A 26,018-nucleotide genomic window follows, 5' to 3' on the forward strand; every position below is an offset into this window, starting at 1 on the left:
TATACAATTCTAATTTCTATTCAACAACGTTGACATTTTGTGCAACTAGATCAACGATTCTCTTTGTATTTGGTAAATTTAACCAAACAGGAATATATGCTTCGACTTGATCAAACTTCTTAGTTGGAATTGTAACGAAAGGATCTTCGAATGGGCCAGTTTCAGGATGTAAGAAGATATCATTCTTAGCATTACCGATTGAGCCTTCATTCTTAACAATATCTGCAACATATTTTAGAATTTCTTGTGGTATTGGTGATTCATAATCCGCAACATGAGCTTGAGTTATCAATTTTTGCAATTGAGCCGGAGTTAAATCTGAACAGATACCACGTAGGATATCAATATCTTCAATGGTATATTTCCTCAATTGTAACAGTTTTGAGGTTTGAATCAAATGTTTCAAACAATCAGCTCCATCTGGTAATTCGTGTGCTTTGCACCATTCTTCTAGTCTGGTAATGTTGTAGTTCAGTTGCAGGCCACGCTTCCATGATAAGAAATGACGTCTCATAATCAAATCGTTGAAGCAAATTGCATCAATATAATTCAATAACGTAGTGACGACACTGCGGAAAACTTCGTCGTCAATATCGAAGGATTTCATGCACCAATATATACTGTTGAAAAAAGTCAGAATATCATCAACGGTGTAATTTTCATTTGAATTAAAGATTTTATTCAGGAATCCACCAGATTCATTAGAACCAAACCCTGGAAGTGCCTCCGACATTACGATGGCCGTGATACTCTTCTTTTGTAATTCCTTTTGTAATTTCTTTAGCCAGATGTTATAAATATTATAACTTAAAGATTCAAAATCTTCTTTTAATTCTGTTACAAGAGACACGTATTCATTGTATTCTTCATCATTCATATCCTTCTTGAAATTTTCCTCAGTTAAGATAGAATGCTGAGCAAACAAAACAAAAGAATACAGCTCCCTTACATTGGCTAACCAAAAAGCACCGCTTGGAATCAAGTCGCTGCCCTTCAAAGTGGTCACTACTTTTTGTATGGTCGTTAAAACTTGGGCAAGGAAACTTTCACTTTGCTTCGTTAAACCGAATCTCCACATTTCACTTAAGACGATAATTAAAATTCTTGCAGGGTAAACAACATCCCTCTTGCTTAGCTTTGTAGCAACACCAGCATCAGGTACCTTGAAACCTCTCAACAGACCTTCCGTAATTTCTGAGTTTAGGGATTCGATATTCTCAAGTAATTTGTATAACTCCTCATTTATTTGGGCCAAGGAAACTGAGCTGTTATCCTCATAGTTGTTCATCATTACTTGATTACCATTTTGTGATGGAGATAAATCATTTTCAGCAAAGGCTGAATTATGTGAAGACATCTTACGACCATGGGAAGGTGTTTGTGGTAAAATATTTGTGTTAACAGTACCGAGAGTCAAATCGTGTTGTAGATTTACGATCTCCCTCTTTAACGATTCAACTTCATTTTGTAGATCGGCATTTTTACTTTCGTATTCAGCAAGAAGTTTCTTTGAGCTATCTAATTCGGTTAATTGTCTATTTGATTCTTCTCTCAATTGTTCGTGTTGTTCCACTAGTTGTTTCAATTCAAGTTTTGTCTCTTCAATACTCTTGTTCGCTTGCATTAGTTTTAATTCAACAGCTTCATGGGCAGCAGCATACTCTAATTTTTGTCTTTGAATAGCATCATTATGTTCTTGTTGTTGGAGCTCTAATTCTGCTTTCAAACTTACAGTATCATTCAAAGTTTGCTGCAGTTCTTCTAATCTTCTTCCCATTTCTTTATTTTCCTTCACCTTCATTGCTAGGTTTTCAGTCAATTCAATAACTTTATTTTCAAGTTTGTAACTGACTTCTTTGAGATGGGTAACACTTTTTGCTTCAGCTTTTAGCTTTCTCAACACTTTTTCAGCATTCCTCCTTCTAATCAATGACTGAATTACTATAGTACTTTTACGTTCAACCAAGAATGATCTTCTAGGCTTGAAAGATCTAATCTTGTTTTGAATTGATAATGCAGCATCCAATTCATGTTGTGCCAACATAGCTCTTTGATGCAACTCATTTTTAATCTTAATTTGAATAGCAACAATGCCTGAGATAATGTTATTCACCTCAGAACGTTTCTGAACCGCTCTATATAACGTTTGAATCATTGTTGCAGATTGGGTCTTTAATTTAAATTCGACTCTACCACGGGTGACAATACCTCTTGAAACACTTTGACATAGCGAAATAGCTTTTTTGATTTCAGTATATTGCCTTTTATAGTATTTTGCTCTAATATTCTTCTGGATTAAAACAATAGAGTAATTCATCTTGTCACTTCTTAATTTTTCTAAGTACGCAAGCATACCAGCCTTAAAGAAAATTTTGGTGTTACCAATTTGATACTTTGCAGTGTCCTTCACTGTAGTGTCTAATATTTTCTTACAGAGCTCTATTACATCTTCTTCGGTACTATCTTTATTCTGGAAAATTTTCGACCACTCATTCGAGGAGATTAGAATGTAATATCTCAGTAGAAATTCTCTGAACGTCCACCTTGAAGGGAACCCTGCACAAGAAATTCTAATTGTTTCTAAAACACCACACGCTCTCAATTGAGAAAGAACCATTAAGTTATCAAACTTCCAAGCTTCTTTTTCATTATTAGGTTTGATACAACGGATATAATGGACATTTGTAGAGTTAATAGTACTCATCAACTCAATTAAAGACTGTTTGAACATTGATCCTAAAGTGGGTTTCCTTTGTACTGTTCTTGTGGGGCCCATCTTTTTCCCTGGGTTCTTTTCCTCTTCAGCTTTCTTAGCATCTTCTAATTTTTTGGCTTCGTCATCTAAATTCTCTAGGATTTTGGCTAAAGTTTCATTTTCTGTGGCTCTCAAGACTTCAAGGTGACCATCTGAAACGGTATCTCTATTTTTTTCAATAAACCCTTCAGTATCATAAGAAACATCGTGTGCATAATGGCTCACGACGAATTTAGTTTGGCCGAAACGTGGTTTGGAGAATACCTTGTTACTTGGCGGTTTATCTAAAGTTTGATATAACTTTTGAGTCCATGATTCATCGGAACCAGCTGGTAATCTACTCTCTTCGTCTAACAATGCTAGGATACCCAATTTATTTTCAATTAAGTTGATACAAGGTTGGTTGTCATTAAATTCAATAAAGGACCATTCAATTTCTTCCTTAATATATTCTTCTTGTTCCAATTTGAAAACATGTTGATTGAACTCTTGCTGTAATTTTTCATTAGCATAATTGATACAAAATTGTTCGAAAGAATTCTTTTCAAAATGTTCAAACCCGTAAATATCTAAGACACCTATGAATGATTTAACTTGGTCAGAAACACCTGGATGGCATAGCACTGTATTAATATTTTCAACTAACCAATCGAATAATGCAGAGTAGATGAATTTAGCAACAGAATCCCTTGCCACTAAAGCTTGATTATAACTTAAATTGGATACAATCTTTTCAGACCTCGTTATAATTTGTTTCTTTGTTATCCATTTGGCGAAACTGGAAGAATCGACGTTTAATAATTCACAAGCTAATTTCAAATTTGGCTCATCTGATGATAAAGAAGCATCATTTCTAATTTTCTTAATTTCAATATTACCAATGTGAAGTAAAGCTGCTAATATTTTGAATATACTATGCTGAGTTTCTTTATGTATACCGACCAATTCTAGAGCATCCACAGTAATCTGATACTCTTTGGCGTCATCGATACCTTTAATCTGGGTATCACCACCTTGATTCATATAAAAATAATCAGAAGCGGCAGTTAAATGCAATTCATCTTTTGTTTCTTGCGGTAGACCAGCTAATATTTGATAAAAGATATGATAATTTCTTTCAGTATCAGGTTGATATACCAACCTTGATCGTTCTAGAAGATAAGTTCTAATTTTCGCACCGATAATAGCAGTATTTGCATCGAATAAAATCTCTAAATATTTACCGAATCTTGAAGAGTTATCATTTCTCGTAGTCTTTGCATTACCAAAGGCTTCCATAATTGGATTAGTAGCCAGAATTTTTTCTTCGGTTTCTGACATTTCAGCCGTATGTTGTAAGTTACCCATATTCGAAGACATTTCTTCCTCTACTGAGGCGAAATAACGCATAATATACTTGGCAGAAACGGTCTTACCTGCACCTGATTCACCACTAACGACGATTGTTTGATTCTGCTTATCCTTTTTCATCAAGCTGTATGCTTCTTCTGCAATGGCGAATAAATGTGGTTCCATTTCACCTCTACGTTTTCCAGCATAAGCTTGAATCATATCTTGGGAATAAAGTTGATCGACTCTATCAAATGGATTAGTTGCGATAAGAACGATACCTGAATACGTATATATATTCAATTGAGAATAACGTTGCTTGATTGCATGTAAGACAGCAGGCTCATTCAGATACGAAAGAGATGTTAAATCTTCTGTGGCTTCCAAAATTGGAGGATTTCTTAGTAGTGGTAATTTTGAATCCTGATCATTTTTCAGATCATCAATTTCCAGATTAACAACTTCGTTATCTTCTAGAGTAAGCTCCAAATTGTATTTACCGTCCTTGAAATCATTACTAGTGACTTCTGCGCCTATCCAGCCCTGTTGTTCGCTTGGGTACCAACAACGAGTTCCTACTTCGAATGACATTTTCTGAATTGATCTCGATCTTTTTAAAAGTTCCAGAATATTAATAATTTGAGATACGAAAGTACCAATGTGAGTAGAATGGTATTATCTAGGGACGACCAGATGGAAAATAGTAAATCGAACGGATAACGAATGCTTTCTGCAGATCACAGCAGGTATTGCTTACAACAAAAAAGAAAGTGTTTGTTTTTGCAATTTTTCTTCTTTGATCTACCTGTCGACTTTTCTCTACATACGCGAAACAAGAGGGCAAAAGGCAAAGCCCTAAGAGAGGGTTTCGAGAAAAGTTAATGGCAGTCGGTCCGGCCGTTCAGCATCAATTTGATGGGAATGGCACACTTATCTGACGGGTCAGCATCACTATGTCAACTGCCTATTCGGATGTGGAACGCTGAGAGCGAGAGAACACCTACTTGCTGCCCTCGTCAGTCTGGCCGGTCTTGGAAGCTATGTCAACTGGCTTCAGGAGAAAAAGAACAACAACAAGAGAATCATATCTGATACGAACATGTGCATTGGTCCATTATGAGACCGTTGATGCCAACGGCGGTGGAGGAATAGGCCTTCTCTGTTAAGTAGCAACGCCATCTGTCAAAGCTTCTCTGCTTCCGGAAAAGAAACTTCTGTTTCGTCCCGAAACAGATATATGACCAATAGTAATCGTTGATGGGAACAGTGTGATATTGCAGACAGTAAGGGATACTGGTTCAGAGAGACCTACATATACCAGAGATGAATTTGTTGATTGATAGAATGGAACACCCTGGGACGAGGAGGTCTTCGCCGTTTTGGACAGATTCTAAGAGACCCACAATTGGTGGAAAAAGTAAAAGAATGCAAGATACTTGCTCGAGAAGTGATGTGCCCATTATAAGTGTTAATGGGCGACCCGTTTCTGGACATCCCCCAAGGGTTAGAGAGACTTCTTTGGTGAATCTTTCCTCCATGTTCCAGGAGGACATCGGTATGATGAATGAAAGTGAAGATAATGAATCTAGTAATAATGCCAACGAGAGACAACTTTTGAAGAAGTTAGATGAGTATTCTTCAGCATTTGGTGGCAAATTTAGTGATTTTGAATTCGCTACTTCAGATAACGACTGTACATCAGAGCAAAATACGGCTGGTAGTTCCACATCTGGTTTATCACCTCATAAGACTATAAAATCATCCCATCGTAGATCAAGTGTTCTGGGTCATGACAAAAAACGATTGGTACATCAGTTTTTGAATTCTACAGATGAGCAGATTTCAAAACGAAATAATAGTTGCCATATGGCTTTGTATGAAGATGATTCCACCGGAAACATTCCAGAATTCAGTCATAAAACATCTTTCACGAGTCTCTTATTCAGTGATTTGAATAATACTTCGTCATTTGCGAACTTGAGATCCAGGACAAATTCAAACTCGCCAATGTCTAACTTTGAATTCTCATCATCGGCGTCGTCATTATCATTACTGGGTGAGCATAATGAGCACAAACCAAACCTAAGAAACATCGAACAGGTTCCTATTCCAATAGGTCCCAGTACGCCTGGAGTGAACAAAGCTAGTTTTACAGGATTTGATATCCATTATCAGACACATTTGCCCGTCATATTAGAAAAATTCGAAAACATTTTACAAAATGATCTTACGGAATTGGTATTGAAAGATGAATCTGATTTGGCCATGAAGCTGGGGAATTTTGACAAGGTAAGTTTTCAGCTAAAAGAATTGCAAAGTGAGATCATCAAACTAAAATCAACAGTTCAAGATGAGTATCTTGTGGAATTAAAATCAAATTTCAACTCTCAAGATGAAATTTCCTTTGAATTTAAGTTTCAATGTCAGGTGATGAATTACGTAACCGACTTAGAGAAACTAGAGAAACGTATGGAGATTTGTCAGGCAAAACTAGGCAAGCAGAGAGAGATTCTAAGACAAATGGATAATTTGTTGCTAGTAGAAGAAGAATTGAAAAAATTGAAGCAAAACACTAAGGCAATATACAAGTACCGTTTTATCCTTGTCGATTTAGTCATCTTTGGGCTATTATTCTACGTGCTGGCACTCATAAATACCTTTCTAACCGCATAAATACATATAGTCACATAGTAATAGTATTCATTTTTTTTAGTCGCAGCAGTTCTCTTCGATCTTAGTCATCGCTTGGCCTTTGTATCAGAGATCTCGAGGCAGGCAGGAAAAAAAAGATCCAAAGTTACTTTGAATAAGACTACAAGAAGTGTTGTAAGTAAAAGGTCTAACCAGGATAAACGATGTCAACTGCCCATGAGATTGCTTTAAAAGCACGTGCCGCTGGTAACATTTTGAAAACTGTTGATAATGCAAATCGTTCTGAGATTTTACGCAAGATTCACGATGCTTTAAAAGAAAAGGCATCAATCATTGAAGAGGCTAATAAGAAAGATTTGACAGTTGCTAAAGAAACTGGTTTAGTCGATTCCTTATTGAAGCGTCTTGATCTTTTCAAAGATGATAAATTCGATGTTATGTTACGAGGTATTTTAGATGTAGCAAAGTTGGAAGACCCAGTCGGTAAGGTCAAGATGGCTAGAGAATTAGATGAGGATTTAACTTTGTACCAGATTACTGCACCAGTTGGTGTCCTTTTGGTTATTTTTGAATCACGCCCAGAGGTTGTTGCCAATATCACTTCATTATGTATCAAGAGTGGTAATGCAGGTATATTGAAAGGTGGTAAAGAATCTGTTAACACATTTAGAGCTATGGCTGCCGTTATCAACTCGACCATTGAACAAAATGTAGCAACCACTGGTATTCCAATGGGTGCAGTTCAATTAGTTGAAACTAGGGAAGACATTGCAGACTTATTAAAGGAAGATGAATTGATTGATCTTGTGGTTCCAAGAGGATCAAATGCATTAGTTAGAAATATAAAAAATACAACAAAAATTCCAGTTTTAGGTCATGCGGATGGTATTTGTTCAGTCTATATCGATGAATTTGCAGACTTAACTAAGGCTAAAAGAATTGCCTTTGATGCCAAGACCAACTATCCAGCTGGTTGTAATGCAATGGAAACTTTACTAATCAATCCAAAAGCTGCGTCATGGTGGGAAATCTTGGAAAACTTATCTCGTAACGGTGATGTTGTAGTACATGTCACAAAGGACGTTAAGGAAGCGTACATTTCTAAATTAGAGGAACTTGGCAAATTGGACGATGTTTTGAAATCTAAAATTGCAGATGCCAAGGAAAATGAGGATTTTGATAAGGAATTTTTGTCTTTAGATTGTGCAGTCAAGTTTGTTGCATCTACTCAAGAAGCTATTCAACATATCAACTTACATTCTTCAAAACACACTGAATGTATTGTCACCGAAAATAATGAAAACGCAGAGAAGTTCCTAAAGGGTATTGACTCCTCCGGTGTCTATTGGAATGCATCTACTAGATTTGCGGATGGTTTTAGATACGGTTTTGGTACGGAAGTTGGTATTTCAACCTCGAAAATCCATGCCCGTGGGCCAGTTGGTTTAGATGGTTTAGTCACTTACCAATATCAAATCAGAGGTAACGGTAATATTGCAGCTGACTATTTGGGTGCCGGTGGTGAGAAGGCATTCATTCACAAAAATTTAGATATTAAAAACATAAAATTATGAGAAAAGAAATGCATAACTAAGTAAAAGCAAAAGACCTTTATATGTCAACCTATATAAAATGATATGACTGAAGAATTTATAAACATCTTACTCAGACCTGAAGTGGAGGTGCTGTGATGACTGTGCTGTTTGATATCCTTTGAGATAATCTTGAATATAATTTAGTATACAGAGTTTTGTGAGGAAAAGGAGCTCTCCAGTGTGATTATTTATTTTATATACATAGGTTGATAACTTGAGTCAAAAAAAGTGTAATCACCTCAGGAACCAATGAGGACCCAAAAAATCCATGCAGACGATGATGGAACCGTTAAAATTTAAGCTATTAATTAGCAGTTTCTTGTAGTGATGGTGGTAACTCACGTTCTTCTTCAAATTCAATCTCAACCTTAGGACGCTTACCCTTTGCAGTCTTAGATCTCTTACGTTTCTTGGAGTTTTCGGCATCTTCTTCATCGCTGTCACTGCTATCACTATCACTGTCACTTTCTTCATCTGATGAGTAATCATCTCTGTCGGAATCAGCTAACCATTTTTCTAGATCTTCAACGTTAACATACTCGTTGTCACCATCATCAGCAACGTACTCGACTTCACCTTCGTCACTTTCTTCCTCCTCTTCCCAGTCTTCCTCTTCTTCAACTTCATTTTCATCATCCAATTTACCCAGGACTTTCTTCCAAATCTTTTCATCCACATTTAATGGTTTATCACCGTAAGCACCACTCTTCAATCTATCTAACAATTCCTTTTCGATGGCCTTTTCGATCTTAGCCGCAGCTAAAGCCTTTCTTTCTCTATTCTCTTCTCTTCTCTTGACCTTTGGAGCAACACCGACATAGTGTCTCTCCTCTTCTCTCAGAGCTAGACGTCTTTCCGTAATGGCCACCTGTGTCAATTTGGTAAACCTTTGTTTACATTTATGACGGAAGAAATTATTCCAATGTAAAAGCTGATCATCAATCTGTTTTAGAGCCTTCGAATAGTTTTTCGATAGTTTAATTCTCTCCCATAGCTTCGCTGGTGTATGTGCTCTTTCTGGGGTCTTCATGTACAAATATATTCTACCTTTGTCACTTCTCACCGTGGCATACTTTGAATTTGCTAGAGGACAGGATTGTCTAGTACACAGACCAGTAACATTGTATGGATCTCTGCAAAAAGTTTGACCACTTGGGGACTTGATTCTGTGGGAACAAAAACTTTGATTTATAACCTGCCAAACGATCTCATCAGTCGACATCTCTCAATTCTATTTCAATCACACACCTCTGCCTTACTAAAACTCTTGCTTCATATATAGTTAAAGCTCATCTCATCCACTAAAAATTTTTCAGCATATCAAAAAAAAAAAAAAAAGAAAAATTTTCGTAACATCCACACATCAAAAAAAATACAGAAAGTATGAAAAATTGAATATTTAGACTTTAAAGAGGTGTGTGAGTCAGCTTAGACAGAGTTAGAAGTTATATATACTAATAAGTCTAGTGTACGGCAACGGTAAGACTGCTGGATAGTTTTACCCGAGAAAGACAGTTTATTGTACATTAATTTAGCTAGTTTCATAGCATCTAGCATTCGTTTCTGTAAGAACAGGTATCACTGGTACGGCTGGACTACCTTAAATTCTCATCATACCAGAAGCGTTTCCGTGTATAAATGGTACTGAAAAAGCTTGCACCTACTACATCTGCTCCCGGTATGAGGACCCATTCGGGCAATAATAACGATGACCTGTCTTTACGGCAAAGGATGGACTCTCCCATCGCTTTATCTTTGAGCGTAGAATCTCCTCCATGTGTCATGTATGGGCCTGCTATCGATTCACCAGGTGCTATCTTATCGGGTGTGTTGACGTTAACGATAAAGAACCCGGCAAAGACGAGGAGGAAAGTTTCCTCGAATAAATCTGGTGCTAATTCTTTGAAAGCGACCTTAAGTAGTGGTAATGAGCAATCTAGGAAGAAAAATGCCATTGGAACAAGTCTTTCGAGTTATTTTGGTTTCTCCTCTGCTACAAACTCTTCAGTGAAACAAAACATGGCGTCAACTTCTTCTAGTGCTATGGAGAAAGGATCTTCTTACAAGAATTTGACAATAAAATCTGTTTCTCTAAAATTCATACAAAAAATTCATTTTAGTAAACCTTTTGTACCAGAAAACCATCATATACAATCATGTGCAAATTGTAAAAGGAAAATCACGGAAATGAAGCAATGGAAGATCCAAGAAACCTCAATAGTAAAGCCCATTGGTGATCATTCATACCCTTTCTCTTATCTGGTGCCTGGTTCGATCCCTTCCACTTCATCTCTTGGATTAAGTGCAGAAACTCAAATCAAATATGAATTACTCGCCACTGTGAAATATAAGGATCCATTTAATTCTGGGAAAGATAATTTGGTAAATCTAGTCATGCCGGTTCCAATAACCAGGAGCTTACATAAAGGACCTGATAAAAATTCATTAAGGGTTTTCCCACCTACTGAACTAACTGCTGCAGCTGTCTTACCAAGTGTTGTATTCCCAAAATCAACCTTTCCATTGGAAATGAAGTTAGATGGTGTATCATTGGGCGACAGAAGGTGGAGAATGCGTAAATTGAGTTGGAGATTGGAAGAAACAACACGTGTGAGAAGCAATGCTTGTTCTGCTCATAAAGCAGATTTACAAAAGTTGGAGAATGAAGTCAAGCAGAAAGAGATTGAGAGGGGTAAGAAACCTCGTCATAACATCAAAAGATACGGTGATGTCGGCCCACAAATCAGAGTGGCAGTTAGCTCCCCTGAGAATATGCCCTTGCAACGATTGAGGAACAATGACAACTCGAACAATCGATCTTCAAACGGATCAAATATGGAATCTGGTGCCCAATCATCCTCTCAACCTGCAAGTGCTACTAGTAACACTAGCCCATCGAGAAGACCTCAATCCAGTCAAGATATGGATGATGACGATGATGAAACCGACCAGTCCACTATTCCTTTTATTCATCCAAGCGATGACGCCCTTAGACAAGAGGTGTTGCGGCAACAGCAGCAGGCAAGAGAAGAACGTTTGGAACAGGAGTTCAAAAATAATAATAGTACATTATTTACTGAAGAAGTCAGAATAATATCAGAGGGTGAAATGAAAAGTGGCTGGAAAACAGATTTCCATGATAAGGGTCAAATTGAACTTGTCACGGAAATTGACTGTATGTCTTTGAATTCAGGAGTTTCGAATGCTGTGAGGTTTGTTTCTACAGCAAAGTCGAACAATGATATCGATAAAAGAAGGCAGTCTAGGATAAATATTGCAGCTGATATTCAAGATCCGGACCTCGGTATTTACGTTAATCACATTCTTGCTGTTGAGATCGTGGTTGCTGAAGAAGCGCTGCATTATGCAAGTGGGCAGCCTATCAAAGTTAAATCTAGTCAAGCTGATCCTCCTCCAAGCAATAAATCGAATCCAGAATCAAATGCCGATCAGAGATTAGCCGAATTATCGCCAATGTTTGCCAATAGAACTGCACCAAAGGCGAGGGCTCTAACTTCCTCAAGGACGGCCACTGATAATATGGAAAATGATCCCAACAATTCAAGTACAAAGATTGTTAGTGTGCCAACAGGAGCCGCAAGAGTATTAAGAATGCAATTTAGATTGAATGTAGCAGAAAGATCAGGTTTAGGGATTTCGTGGGATGACGAAGTCCCACCGCTGTACCAAGACATCAAAGAGCAATCGCCACCTGATTATGTCTATGCAGTGAAATCTACAGATGCAAATTCCAAGACTGTAAGCGAATCCGATGGGATGAAATCTAATGAGAGTGATATCCTGGAATTAAGAAAAGTAATGACCATAGCGGTGCCACCATTAGCACATGCTCATGATGCAGGTACCAAGGAAAGAAGAATGTCTCTGGCAGATTCCCAGTCGCCAAGCTCAGACCACCTCAAAAGTTTGCGAGGCACCCCACAATTTGGTGGGCAAAGACTTTCGCCATCCAATACAACAACCGTTGTTAGAAATATCTCACATGCGTTAGATGGAGATACAATCACTCAATAAAAAAGCATATAAAGCACTTAATTTGTAATTTTAACATATTTTCAAAAAAAAACGACAGCGCATTATATTACTGTATATATTCGTAAAAAGGGAAAGTAGAACTGTATATAGAGCTTTTTAACCTTTTCTATCATCGCGAACAATTGTCCAGGAACTTAACCAATTCAGATACTCGTAGTCAGAGATTGGGCCTACCATACCAAAAGAGATTGGAGAAAAGTAGTAGAAACATGCGACTACAGCGGCGAAGTAAGAAATGAAGATTAACCATTTAATTGGTGCCCTCATGTTGCATAGTTGCAAGAATGCATCAAAAGCATAAGCTAAGATGATTAAAGCAAAGTATAAGGCCGGTAAATAATGGTGCACGTATGTGACTCTTGACATGATAACGAAAGGCATGTAATGTAAACCCCAGCAAAGTAATGGGTAAAATGCACCCATCATGAAAGTATTCAAATCTTTGTTTGACTTGAAGTTAATCATCTGCCTATTCCATCTTAAAAATAGTACAACAACGGTCACCATACAACCTAATACAGCAATAGTTGAAGCCCAGGTAGAGGCAGGGGTACCTAATAAATAATACTTGATATTTTCATCACCCCATCCACACATTCTTAATCCAACATGTAAGGATGGCCATTCCCAAGCAGATGAGCCCAGAGTATCAAACTTTTCGGAATCTGGGATCAACGCATTGTTCGTAGCCATCATCGCTAAATTCAAATGAATGAAATCCTTCAAAAAATTTGTTTTTGGATATTCGAAATCATCAGGTCTTGGTGGTAACAAGGAATTTTCGTGCGTCTCAATATTCCACCATGTTCTCTTGTCTCTCTTGAATGGGTTTTTCAAGCATGCAACTTCAGATTGTCTGAAACCCCATTCAGGTAAGTGGTTCCCGGTTTGGGCAAGGTAACAACCTAATTGAACACTCTTGATTCTGAAGGAGGAAGTCAATGGATGAAGCCTGGTCTTATTTTCGGAACCTCTTTGGTCAACAATTTCGATTAACCAATCGTCGTGGGCGTCACCAATATTTGCATCACCGTAAGCAGAGACTTCCCATTCGGATTTCGTAACAGGAGCTTGAACTGGATGGGTATGTAGATTTCTACCCGTGTTTTTATGGACAAGTCTATAGATACCATCAGCTTCAATGTACTCTATGTTGGTATCATTTTCCTCTTTTCTGTAACCCTTTTCAGTCAAGGCTCTTGGTAAATCAAAGAACCAATCATTATTAGAGTCGCTGTAACCGTAACAAGTAACTTGTTGTTGCTTGGAGCCTTCAGGGAAAGTTTGGACGTGTGAATGTAGAAGAGAGCCACCAAGAGCTTGGTTTTTTATAGAGAGTATTGAAGAGCGTAGAGCAATATCTCTTGGGCCCTGGCCAACTTCAGTGCCGATTAATCTAGCTTGGAACAATGAAGGCATGTTTGAATCACCAGTACCGGAATGTGACAGTAGGATGAAATGAATTTTGAAACATAGAAGAAAGACGAGGAATGGGAATACTATCAAGCAAACAATTCTTGCCAACCAATGGTTGATATAAGTCTTCCAGGACATTTTTTTGTCTCCTAAAAAGCTCCATAGATCAATGACGGTGTAAATTCCCACAAGAGTAATAACGAAAAGACCAACCATCTTGACAGAAATTGCACAGCCTAAACTAATACCTGTGATGGCCAACCATTTCCACCATCTTAGAGAAAATGGATGTGACCTTTGATTATGGAATTTGACAAATGCAAAAAAGGATAAAACAGTGAAAAATAGTAGCATAGAATCCAATAAGATAAATCTTCCTAAAGTTGTGAATGAATTTTCAAAAAGAACTAAAGAGGTGAATAACCAAACAACAGGTAAACTGAAGCCGATTTCTTTTGCCGTAAAGTAGGCAATAGGAACACATAAGGCTGAGAAACTAGCATTAAATATTCTCATCTTGACATAATCAATGTAGTCTGGATAAGGTTCTCCAGATGGGAAATCCCAAGATCCGTTATAGCCTGCCAAGTAACCAGAGAGCCCCACAAGCATTTTACCCAAAGGAGGATGGACATCGTGATAAAATTCATGTCTTAAATAGTAAGAACCGAATTTACCGAAATGTGCTTCATCCCAGACAACGTGGTCGTTGATACCAATTTTATACATTCTAACGAACAAGGCTAACGCTGTAAAGATGATTGGCATTACAATTGATTCGAATCTCAGTAAGCCATTTTTATCGCTTTTAGTTAATTTGGTATAATCTTCCTCTTCTTCCTCTGGAATTTCATCAGAGGAATTCAAAGTGTCATTGATCTTCTCAGATTTTCTTGACTTCAATTTTGCAGCAGGAGTTGCTTCATATCCCGTTGAAGACATGTTGAGAACTTTAAAATAAGGGAACTTACCTTTATGATGTAAAATTATTTAAATAGTTTCTTACTTCAAAGTTTGGCGATGAAGAACAACAGTTATACGGGCTGGTTGATTAGTTTGTTCCCCAATTGTGAATTATTCGTGTCAGAATAAAATACCAGGTTCTGTTGATAGATTGGTGTTTTCAATGGATTTTTCTTAAATGTATAGCGTGTCTAATTAATCCGTTTCAATCTTTTGACGTGTTATTTTTCTGCGATTTTTCACTTTCCTACAGGTGGTGATATTTGTTACCCGAACGGGCAATGCAGACCTTGTGGACAGACCACGATCATACTTTGTAAGGTAGGAGATCAACTAAGTATGCCGAAAGTAGACCTGTACAGTCAAATAGAGGCACACAGTATTATTTGTCACACTATTGTGCACCATACTGCGTACGCTGACTTATTGAAGGAAGCGATGAGCCTGTTGAAAGCGTAAGACGGCAATCGATGTCGAGAAAGAAGCTGGTTATGAGGACATTACATGTAAAGAGTGTATGGAAAGCGTTCAGTTAATATTTGAGTAGTCATTAAGAGTACAACATCCATTTTTCTTTTTCATTAGTATGGTATAACCAAGGCGACGTACGTCTGACAGCCTTTCCTCGAACGACGAGCAGCAATACACGCGACAGTAACAGAATATGAGCACATTTATAATAGACTATCATTAATAAACTTGGATGGAACGTGTTAAAGGAGCCCTTCTTTCACGAATCGACCCTACCATCTTTTTAGCCGCCGAACTTCGGCTCTTCAAATAACATAAATCTCTCAACTGCACGGTCTGCCCTCAAAGGACTGTGCTCCCCCTAGATTTCAGACCTTACGCAGCACTCTTTATCGCTCATTCTGGCAGCAATTCTTGTAATACCACACCGTTTCTTAAAGCAACCCTAACAGAAGTACTCTCTTCTTACAACTTAGGCTCTTTTCCAGAAAGCAAAAAACTGACGGCGACACCGAAACTTTTAAAGCGAGAAAATATTTCAAATTTTTAAGAGCTTCTCTCTTTCCCTTTCTTTGCACAAATTGCAAGTCAAGCAAACGCATCATACAAGACATCTAGAAGAGTGTCCTCTTTATTTGTAATGTATGTCGATATATCACAAGTTTGAAATGGAATGTTCTTTTATTCAGATATAGAAGTAAAAAGGTTTTTTCTCCCATAGTCTTTTTATGATACTACCCATTCCTAGATTAATAATCAAGAAGTCTATACATATTTCCCGTACGAAATATCTGCTGCTCACAACTTCGTAACAGCAGATATGTATGTTAAACTTAACGTATTCTATGTGAATACGGGAAAGGTACTTCTTAACATCCTAATCAGATCACATATTTTCTTCACTCTTGTTACGTAAAATTTTTCACCTGTGAATTTCATATTCCATCGCATCGATGAATATCAAAAAAATTTTCAGTACTATATAAATGAATGTCACTTTGCGAGAAGTGTAGTCGAAACTATTACATAAGAGACCATCCTCATTCGCAATCATGAACATGCAATCCATGTGGGAAGACAGCAAAATTGCTGAACATCCACCATTTCCTAACGTATCTGAGTCTAAAATCAAAGAAAATGTTCTTCCACAATTAAATCAATGGGCATTAGTCAATGGTTTAGTCATGCAACCAACTGGATCAAAATCTAACGATTCAAGAGTCGCTCCTGTCACTTTATATCCAACCCCAATTCCTCGTACTCTTTATAATGAAGCTAAAGACTTACAAAAGCACTATAACAAACTATATGCTTCCATCGCAAGAAATGACGGAAACTGGTTAAGTAATGAAATTTCCAAGATTAATGACGCTAATTTCACAAAAAAATTATATGAAATGTATAAGAGAGTTGAATCCAAGCAAGCCATCAAATTGGGTGTGTTTAGATCCGACTATCTTGTCACCAAGGACAGTAAAGAAATTAAACAAGTCGAATTTAATACTATATCCGTATCTTTTGGCGGTTTGAGTACTAAAGCCGGAGAAATGCATAATTTCTTGAATCAAGTTGGTTCTTACATGGATGACAGTGACTCATTTTATGATGTAAGAGAACTTCCAAACTCTGAATCTTCAGTATTCTTAACCAGAGGTATTGCAAATGCTCTTGCTGTGTACCAACCTGATCCAGCAAACAGTAAGAAAAAGGAAAACACTTTAGTTGCATTCATTGTGGAACCAAACGAAGTCAATATTTTCGATCAAAAATTAATTGAATTCAATCTTTTAAGATTATATGGTATTCAATGTATCAGGCTAACTTTCGATGAAGTGGCTACAAAGCTTGAATATTCAAAAGATGGTAACAAGAGATTAATCTTAAAGGGTAGTGGTAAGGAAATAGGTTTAGTCTATTACAGAACTGGTTACACTGAAACTGACTACCACAATGAGTCACACTGGAAAGCTAGAGAGTTCCTTGAAGCAAGTTATGCAATCAAGGCACCTGATTTGAGCATCCAATTATCTGGCGCCAAGAAAGTTCAACAACTATTAACTGATGATAAGATCCTTTCCAAATTTGTTGATGACGCATCAATTAGAAAATCACTCAGGAAGACCTTTGTCAAAATTTATCCATTAGATGAATCTGAATTAGGGAAACAAGGCAGAAAATTGGCAATGGAAACTCCAGAAAAATTTGTATTGAAGCCGCAAAGAGAAGGTGGTAACCACAATATATACAAGAGTGATATTCCAAAATACTTGTCCGAAATTAAAAAGGAAGATTGGAATGACTATATTTTAATGGAATTGATTGATGCAAAGGAAAATACTGAAAATTATATTGTCCGTGATAATGAATTAATAAAAGAACCAATCATCAGCGAACTTGGCATCTACGGTTGTATATTATTTGACAACCAAAATATTCACTCAAATGAATTTTCCGGTTCTTTATTAAGATCGAAGATTGTATCTTCCAATGAAGGTGGTGTAATGGCTGGACATGCCGCGCTAGATAGTATGTGTTTAGTATAAACAAGCTTTATATAGAAGCAAATTATGAATTTTTATATATCTAAACTGAGTAATGCTGCACCGATTGTATTGCCTATCATTGTCAATATCGAAAAAATGGGTAGAAGTTCTAAAATGCCAGCAGTCATTCCAAATGTTAGAAATTTACTGAAGTTTTCATATTTGTAGAGAGCTGCTTGGTCTTTATTGAAATTTTTAATCGTATTAATATGAAATTTCAAGTAACCGGATGTTCTATTCAAAGAACCTGCCTGATTCACCAGGATTGGACCCAGAACAGGTACTATCGATATTGACGAGAGCAAAAAGTTTACCATAAATTTCCTCGCATACTTACAAAACCAAGATATATAATATTCGACCCATTGCAGGTCGTTCAATGATATTTTGGCATCCTTAGATGGCCTCTGTCTCTGTCTCTGTGGGTTGGCAGAGTAATTCTTGTCTTTCAATTGAATGGTGAGCTTAAAAATTTGGTCATGAATAGTTGAGAGCAATAAACGTTTTATAACAAAATTTGTCATCATTATGGTCTGTATTCCCCAATGTAAGTAGGCTAAAATTATTCCAATTGGCCCAAATAAAATTAAGTAAATTGGGAGTACGATTGGCATTGAAATAAAATAAAGTATATTACCAACTATAAATAGAGTTATAACTTGACAAAATAGGAATACAACAATATGTTGCCAAAATATTGGATTTACAAGCATTACGAATATTCCCTATAGAGCTGTTAGTATTACGGTGGTGGAATTCCTCATGAACACTAATAAAAGCTTACATACAGCGAAAGGGTATATGTACCCAGAATTGAAAATAAAGCAATCCTTGAGAAAATTTTGTTTTACTGAGGTTATTTTCTTGGGATAATTTGGAAATAATAGAAGAAGAAGGTGCTTAGTTGAGAATTTGTTTGACGTTATGGTTTGCTGAAATATATTATTTTCATGGGCTTGGGGCCCCTGTTGAATCCTAGGATAATTAAAAGTCTCGCATGACAGCTGCTGACCTACTCCAGCATCTGCAGCTTTTGTGTGGCTTAGTATCTCAATCGCCATGGAGCTTTCCCTCTCTTAGTGGAGAGCTCGACATTTTGGTCACAACTTTATTTTATGTCACTTTCTTCTTGGTGGTTCATTAAAAATAAGATTGCAACAGCGACAGCGACAGAAAATATACATATACAAAATTCCAGTATGGCTATCATAGATCCAAATATATAGTTAAATTGATGGTTTACGTACTATAGCTGTGTATTAGTGCATGTTGTGTTTTTTAATGTTTAGTTATTAAATTCGAGCTTAAAGATTAACCGTCTTCTGCGGAAATAGTAAAATTCATAGAGGGTCTGATTAACAAAAACAAAAAAACTTTGATAAAGAAGAGGCTATGCTCCAAGGACGTGATAAGACGACTCAATTCCTAATGTCTTGTGCATTATCATGACAAGAAATTTATTGTAAGAAATATAAACAGGCTACCAGTCACCAAATATGTTTGCTACCGCGATTACTTTATCTTCTACAAATGTTTTCTTTTGAGGAGGGTCTTTTAGCATAACATATGACACCTAGCAGGTATACTTAGTCTTGCTTTGTGTATAAAGCAGGGTGGCTCCTTATACTTGGCTGAAGTTTCAAAAAGGAAAAAAATATAAGCCCTGTAGGGGGCTCGAACCCCTAACCTTGTGATTAAGAGTCACACGCGCTACCGATTGCGCCAACAAGGCTTATTTTATTGATAAAAATTTTTAAATTAGATCACCATACCAACATACGAGAGTTTTTTGATATGACACTCCATTTCCAATTCATTTGCAGTGTCTTTTATGGACTTTTCCTCATTTAATTCCGAAAGTTACTAATCATATTATACGAATTTCTCTCTTATATTGCGCCTGGTTTCATTTTGATTAGTTTTAAATAAATATAATGTACTAGAAAATTCTTTTTGATTCAATTCGAATTCACATGTCAAGAGAAACTAACTTGAATTAGGTTCTATTTATATTCCTGCTTTTTTTTATTAGTAACCGGAAGACAGACACCTTTCTCACAATATCCGGAAGTCCAAGATTTGGGGTGTCAAAGACAAACGTGAAGCTAAGCCTGCGACTGCAGATGGCCTAGTCAAGAAATATTTATGGGCTGAAGCAATTCTCTTTTGCACTTCTACATCCAGTTTATTTCCTGAAAAGCTGTGAATAACTTTTAATGTCTCAAGACGCCAAGTTCTATGGAGATAATCTTGTGGAAGTTACTCGTATACTTGATATATAGAAGAAATCGTCGTAGTATATTCTAAAGCGATACATTACAACTCATTAAAGTATAACACCATCTAACAGCGTTCGGCAAGCATTATATAATGGCAGATGATATACTACTGACCTTAACAACATTTGTTCTGTTCTAAATGGTATACACATTCAACCTTATCAAAAATTTACAAAAGTTGACACGTTCTTTCTAGATCCTGGTATTCTACATAAATATAACATTTACGGCTATTCTTGTTGTGCTAAGATCTGCAAATTGTTTACCTCGTAATATATATATATATAGAGTAAAAAAAAGAATACATGCGATTTACCCATAGAAGATATACAGACCCTTGCTGGTATAAAATTCCACCAAAACCTTGAGCAGTGAATTGCATATTATCCTGTTCAGATTTTATGATTTTCATACCGCGATTTTGCCAGACTGATTTTCTAAAAAAAGACATAACGCTATTTTTCAACACAGAAGAGGAAGAGCCAACTTACTCCCAGTTTTCAGGGAGAAATCGTTCAGGTCTATATTAGAAACCTTTCATACATCTTACTAAGGAGTTGTACCAGGTCCATCCTCCTTTTTCCAGAAATTAAGTGTTTGGAAAGGCTTTCGCCTTAACGTCTGTGCACCTCCCTCCAACCTAGCAGCTAAAGCAATATATAAGCCTGCCTAATGATACTCCGCTCACGTTAGTATAGCTAACCTTCACGTGCCCCCAAACTACACATTCAATTGCTTGCTTTAACGTGTTGGCGGCTAATCCATAAGCCTCCCAAATTCGCTTAATTAAAAAGAGACCGGCTGCCGCCACTTTCTGCCTTTTTTCACTCTCTTTCCGTTCTCCAGGCCGCCGACGGCTCATAAAAACAGAACGCGGTTTATCTTTCGGAAAAATTATTTCTTTTTTCTGATATCAGGAAAATTTCATTGCACGCATCGAAAATTTTAAAGCACCTCACATTTCTTTTGTCAAGTGGGACAGATCCAGCATCATTTCTTTTCCCTCGATTAAAGTAACTGACCCTATATAAATTCTAAGTCTAACTCATTCGACCCGACTTCAAACTTAAGTGGGCAAGACTTGGCAAGACTTCTCCATTTTACCGGTTCATTGTAATAACTATGATATCGAAAGTAAATAAAGATACTGACACTGTAAATATTAGAACGTATAGCGTTTCTAACAGTGTGAGTACATCACGAAATAATTCGAGCGTCAATATATCAAGCAATGATCATGCAGAATTAGTATCATTACCAAATGAATCCACTCACGCTTATACTTATAATCCTTTATCTCCAAATTCTTTGACAGTAAGACTCAACATTTTAAAAAGGTCATTACAAGTTCTAATCAATAATCCCGACATGTTAGGAATACCTAAAAAAAGGAAAAACGGCGAGCATGCATCAACGGCAAGTCGCTCCGATAGTAACGTGAATCACAAGAGAAATTTTACTGATACTCCATTAATTTCAAATAATCATACTAAAACACAACAAAATTTACAGCTAAATACCCATTCTGCTGCTATTAATGCATTTGTCACTAATTCCAGTAATAGTACCATCATTTCTCGTTCCAATATGTTGAAAAGGCCTCAGCCAGTACAAAGAACCATATCATTGATGTTACTTCCGGAAAACCATGATATTGATCAAAGTGATTTAGAGGAGGAGGACGATGATTTATTCAAAAGACCCCGTGCTAGTTTTTACCTAAATGATCGGGAAAGCTCATCCGCTGAATTAATTAATGAGCAAATATCATATCTGCTGGAACTACTGGATTTTTTAAATCAAACTTTGGATGATGATAACAGTAATTCACCTCAAAAGGCCACTGATTTACATAAATTGTCATTGGTTAATATTAACAAATTGTTTACAAACGTAAGAGATGCAGAATCAAATCTTCAAATGAAAAAATCTCTATTAAACAGTCTTGCTGAACCTTTTGTTCAGCTAAATACCAACAACAAGAATAATCTAGATGAAATCAATCCTCATAGGATTATAAATAATTTCACATCATCCAAAAATTCACCAGAAAAGGCAATCTTTACGTGTTCACAAGATTATCCATGGCATTTCAAATCAGCCAATGATCTGACTTGCTTGAATTTCAACATCAGCAGGAAGACATTGAAAATTTTAACATTATTGGATTTAATTCATCCAGATTCAAGGGATTTTATAATTTCAAAATTAACTTCAATATATGACAAAGGTAACAAAAATAACGACCTTATTTTTGCTGGAGAAATTGTACCAATTATTAATGGCAATAGTCTTCATTCATGGGCATCATTGTGGATCAAGAAAAGGAATGATTTACTTGTTTGTGTCTTCGAAAAAGTTCCCTGTGATTTCATGGACATTGTATTAAAGTTAAACGAAGAGGACAGTTTGATGATTGATAAGGTCACAGACGTTTCAAATTTATTATCGCTAAACGGCGAGTTTGAATCAGAGGGTGAAAAGAAAGAATTAGATATTGCATGCATAAGTAAATCATTAAACTGTTTGATAACAGACTCCAATCCCAGTGACATAACGAATATTTCAAGACAAATCAACAATACCAGATATTTCACGTTAAACTATTCAAACTATAATATTCCATGTGCGATTGCATCATCCATATTAAATGACAATAATTTGAAGTTAAAAATCCATAGTTTGCCCTATCAAGCAGGCTTATTTCTTGTAGATGCATCAAATTTCAAATTAATAAGTTTCAACAAATCTATTTCTAAAAATTTATTTGGTTATCATTCTGTGGAATTGATTAATGAACCAATAACGACAATTATCCCAAATTTCATCGATATGTTGAAGTTTATTAATGAAAACAAAAAGCAATCAACAAGCCAAGTTGGACTCGTATTAACGGAGCATTATTTTAGGAAAATTCAATCTGAAATGAATAACGACCCTGACGAATTTTACACATCCACCGGTATCGATGTGTTGCACAAAGATGGTGCTACCATTAAAATAGATATTCAACTTCGAACAATAAACACGAATATTATAGCCTTATGGTTAACACATTCAAGGGACGTTTTATTCAATGACTACTCAATAATTCCTTCTCAAATGCAAAAAATTGATTCTACCGATAAGATTGACGAACTACAAGATTTATTAGATACGGTTACAATAACCCCAAGCACACTGCCAACTTCTCAATCAACAATAAAATCAATAGTAGATTATGCTTCTACAACTCCCAGAACGGAAGATACGATTTGTGAAGAAAGGACCGCTACACAACAACCTAATACGGATGAAATTGATCCAAAAGTTAAAGCCAAGGTTGAACTGACAAAATTGTACACATCTGATAAATCAAAATTTGTAACGTCTGATAATTTCAAAGTTGACGAAAAACTAATTGCCGGCATTACTAGTAACCCATTATCACAACCTGAGCCTCCAACACTTCCAAATGGTATAAACCCATTCGGAATTGAGCGTAGAACGAAGAGAATGGCCGACTTCGTGGTTTTACAAAAATTAGGTGACGGTGCCTATGGTCATGTTCACCTTTGTATGAACAAGAAAACAAAGCATTTAGTTATCATTAAAGCCATTATCAAGGAAAGAATCCTCATTGACACTTGGGTTCGTGACAGAGAATTTGGTACCATCCCTTCCGAAATTTATATAATGTCCAAATTTAATGCTCACCCACATGACAACATTACACAAATAATGGATTTCTTTGAAGATGATGACTATTATTACATTGAATTAGAATCACATGGTGAAACTGGTTCAATTGATTTATTCGATTTAATCGAATTAAAGACAAATATGACAGAATTTGAAGCCAAACTGATTTTCAAACAAATTGTTTCTGGTATTAAATACTTACACGACCAAGGTATAGTGCACAGAGACATCAAAGATGAAAATGTTATTGTTGATTCAAATGGCTTTGTTAAATTAATCGATTTCGGATCAGCTGCATACACCAAGACTGGACCGTTTGAAGTCTTTGTTGGTACAATCGACTACGCTGCTCCCGAAATATTAGGTGGAAATCCATATAAGGGAAAACCACAAGATATCTGGGCCCTCGGTGTTTTATTATACACATTAATTTACAAAGAGAACCCATTTTATAACGTAGATGAAATTTTAGAAGGGCAATTGAGGTTCGATGGAACTTGTAATGTTACTCAAGACTGTATTGATCTAATCAGGTGGATTTTAACCAAATCCGTTAATGACAGACCTTCTATAGACGAAATTGTGAACTCCGAATGGTTACAAATTTAGGTCTAAATTTTATATTAATATCCTTTTGTATATGGATACGCCAACGTGTTTTCCATAGCATATCTTAGCATATCTCTTATTTTCATGACGTATAATAAGTAACTTAATATTAAAAGCATTTCTTTCGTTTTTTTTTTTTATTTTTTTTTTAAATATATAGTTTGCAATGCGCCCAAGAGCAAGATGACTGTTTTACAGATAAGAAATGGCAGGCTTTGGAAAAAAAATTAGCTGAATTCATTGGTATTGATCAAGACCAACAATTATATGGCTCATACAAATCATAAATCTCACAATACTAAGCTCCATGATGAGAAGGAACTTAGTTCCTCGGTGCGCGACTTATTAAACGATGAGATGTTTAACAAGGGTACCCATGAAGCAAATGCCATAGTGTCACAATTGAAGTTTCAAGAATGTCAGGCACTTTTTATCGAGTCATCCTTTGTAGAAAGTCTCAATAAGATGCATGAGTGCGGTTATTTAGAGAAGGACTTATTATCAAGCAACTATGATGTTTTCAAATTATTTGTTAATAATTGCGAGAACATCGAAGACTTCAAGATGCTGGGAGCAGAATTGCAGATAATAGCAAGTGAGACATTTGAATGTGAAATGATGGACCTTTTGCCGCTACAAGACTCCTCTTCGTCACTATTGCTAATGAAATTTCTTCACTGCTGCAGCAAGACATTACATTTAGATGGTACAACGAAAACAGAAAAGTCTATTGAGCTGCAAAGTTTTGTAAAGAATCTAATTAATAAAAACGTTAGAAGTTCTTTGAATGACAATGACTTTGTTTATTACATGACTTCCCTTTATATTTTCCAAATCGAGATTGGTTTATTGTCAAACAAACCTACACAGGACCTGTATTTTGCCCTTTGCAACTCAATACCCAATCTTTCGTCTTCATTATTAAAGATGGATATTCATGGAATAAACGCGCAACAGGACATTCTGAACAAGCTTGATGAATGTCAAGAGCTTAGAAAAGATTATCATCATCGTCACAGTAATCATTACCATGAAAAGATTCAAAAGAGAAGAAATTCCACAAAATTAAGAAGTCTACCGTCAAAATCAATGGAAGAGGCAGAATTGAAAAGACTAAAGGAGGAAAATGAAACATATCGCAACCAAACTGAAGAATCATCACATACAACTTTAACACATGTAGTTTCTCATTGGAACGCTAAATTGCACCAGTTGTTGCAACAATTTCCACAGTTTCAAGAAATTCGAGCTGTACTCGACTTCTTGAAAAAATACAGACAACATACATACGTATTAGCATTTCTACTCGGAATAATCCTCATTAACAGAAAATTTGGCAGAATAAAAGGTATAATTAGATACATCTCCAGAATACTGAAATCGTTGCTGCCTCAGCTCCTCCAGTTATTACAAACACTCACCGCAGTATAAGTTCAGAAATAGCACTATACAGCATCCATTACACAACTAGCAAACGTCTCGTCGGCCATCTACCATCTCATTTAGACTCTTTTATAATAAGTAAATAAGTATCATTGCATACGTACATCATCGTTACCCAACCGCTCTTTTTTTCCCCTGATCATGAAAGGCGAAAAATTGAAATTTCAAATGTATGTGTATAGTAGCTACAAATCAGCTTAGTCTATAGATAATTTTGACATTTAAA

General features: G+C 36.3%; 10 protein-coding genes and 1 non-coding gene across 11 annotated transcripts; 6 read left to right on the plus strand and 5 right to left on the minus strand.

The window, feature by feature from the left end:
• Nucleotides 1-16: 16 nt before the first annotated feature.
• Nucleotides 17-4,675, minus strand: MYO2 (myosin 2; the record flags this gene model as incomplete). The annotated part of the gene is made up of 1 exon (XM_003956846.1): nt 17-4,675. The coding sequence occupies one exon, from the start codon at nt 4,673-4,675 to the stop codon at nt 17-19; it is 4,659 nt and encodes a 1,552-aa protein (XP_003956895.1).
• Nucleotides 4,676-5,407: 732 nt separating this feature from the next.
• Nucleotides 5,408-6,757, plus strand: FRT1 (Frt1p; the record flags this gene model as incomplete). The annotated part of the gene is made up of 1 exon (XM_003956847.1): nt 5,408-6,757. The coding sequence occupies one exon, from the start codon at nt 5,408-5,410 to the stop codon at nt 6,755-6,757; it is 1,350 nt and encodes a 449-aa protein (XP_003956896.1).
• A 182-nt stretch (nt 6,758-6,939) lies between these two features.
• PRO2 (glutamate-5-semialdehyde dehydrogenase) lies at nt 6,940-8,310 on the plus strand (the record flags this gene model as incomplete). Its single annotated transcript, XM_003956848.1, has 1 exon — nt 6,940-8,310. The coding sequence occupies one exon, from the start codon at nt 6,940-6,942 to the stop codon at nt 8,308-8,310; it is 1,371 nt and encodes a 456-aa protein (XP_003956897.1).
• Nucleotides 8,311-8,635: 325 nt separating this feature from the next.
• Nucleotides 8,636-9,553, minus strand: MAK16 (ribosome biosynthesis protein MAK16; the record flags this gene model as incomplete). Its single annotated transcript, XM_003956849.1, has 1 exon — nt 8,636-9,553. One exon carries the CDS (start codon nt 9,551-9,553, stop codon nt 8,636-8,638), a length of 918 nt encoding a protein of 305 aa, XP_003956898.1.
• A 458-nt stretch (nt 9,554-10,011) lies between these two features.
• Nucleotides 10,012-12,366, plus strand: LDB19 (Ldb19p; the record flags this gene model as incomplete). Its single annotated transcript, XM_003956850.1, has 1 exon — nt 10,012-12,366. The coding sequence occupies one exon, from the start codon at nt 10,012-10,014 to the stop codon at nt 12,364-12,366; it is 2,355 nt and encodes a 784-aa protein (XP_003956899.1).
• Nucleotides 12,367-12,483: 117 nt separating this feature from the next.
• Nucleotides 12,484-14,745, minus strand: KAFR0D01190 (uncharacterized protein; the record flags this gene model as incomplete). The annotated part of the gene is made up of 1 exon (XM_003956851.1): nt 12,484-14,745. The coding sequence occupies one exon, from the start codon at nt 14,743-14,745 to the stop codon at nt 12,484-12,486; it is 2,262 nt and encodes a 753-aa protein (XP_003956900.1).
• Nucleotides 14,746-16,289: 1,544 nt separating this feature from the next.
• GSH2 (glutathione synthase) lies at nt 16,290-17,780 on the plus strand (the record flags this gene model as incomplete). Its single annotated transcript, XM_003956852.1, has 1 exon — nt 16,290-17,780. One exon carries the CDS (start codon nt 16,290-16,292, stop codon nt 17,778-17,780), a length of 1,491 nt encoding a protein of 496 aa, XP_003956901.1.
• A 32-nt stretch (nt 17,781-17,812) lies between these two features.
• On the minus strand, nt 17,813-18,841 carry KAFR0D01210 (uncharacterized protein; the record flags this gene model as incomplete). Its single annotated transcript, XM_003956853.1, has 2 exons — nt 17,813-18,505; nt 18,569-18,841. 2 exons carry the CDS (start codon nt 18,839-18,841, stop codon nt 17,813-17,815), a joined length of 966 nt encoding a protein of 321 aa, XP_003956902.1.
• A 598-nt stretch (nt 18,842-19,439) lies between these two features.
• Nucleotides 19,440-19,512, minus strand: KAFR0Dtrna5K. The gene has a single exon. It is a non-coding gene; the product is annotated as a tRNA-Lys (tRNA).
• Nucleotides 19,513-21,181: 1,669 nt separating this feature from the next.
• On the plus strand, nt 21,182-24,349 carry KAFR0D01220 (serine/threonine-protein kinase; the record flags this gene model as incomplete). Its single annotated transcript, XM_003956854.1, has 1 exon — nt 21,182-24,349. The coding sequence occupies one exon, from the start codon at nt 21,182-21,184 to the stop codon at nt 24,347-24,349; it is 3,168 nt and encodes a 1,055-aa protein (XP_003956903.1).
• Nucleotides 24,350-24,616: 267 nt separating this feature from the next.
• On the plus strand, nt 24,617-25,780 carry PEX15 (Pex15p; the record flags this gene model as incomplete). The annotated part of the gene is made up of 1 exon (XM_003956855.1): nt 24,617-25,780. The coding sequence occupies one exon, from the start codon at nt 24,617-24,619 to the stop codon at nt 25,778-25,780; it is 1,164 nt and encodes a 387-aa protein (XP_003956904.1).
• Nucleotides 25,781-26,018: the final 238 nt, after the last annotated feature.

This window comes from Kazachstania africana, chromosome 4, assembly GCF_000304475.1.
Source record: "Kazachstania africana CBS 2517 chromosome 4, complete genome".
In the NCBI taxonomy this organism is placed as follows: domain Eukaryota; kingdom Fungi; phylum Ascomycota; class Saccharomycetes; order Saccharomycetales; family Saccharomycetaceae; genus Kazachstania; species Kazachstania africana.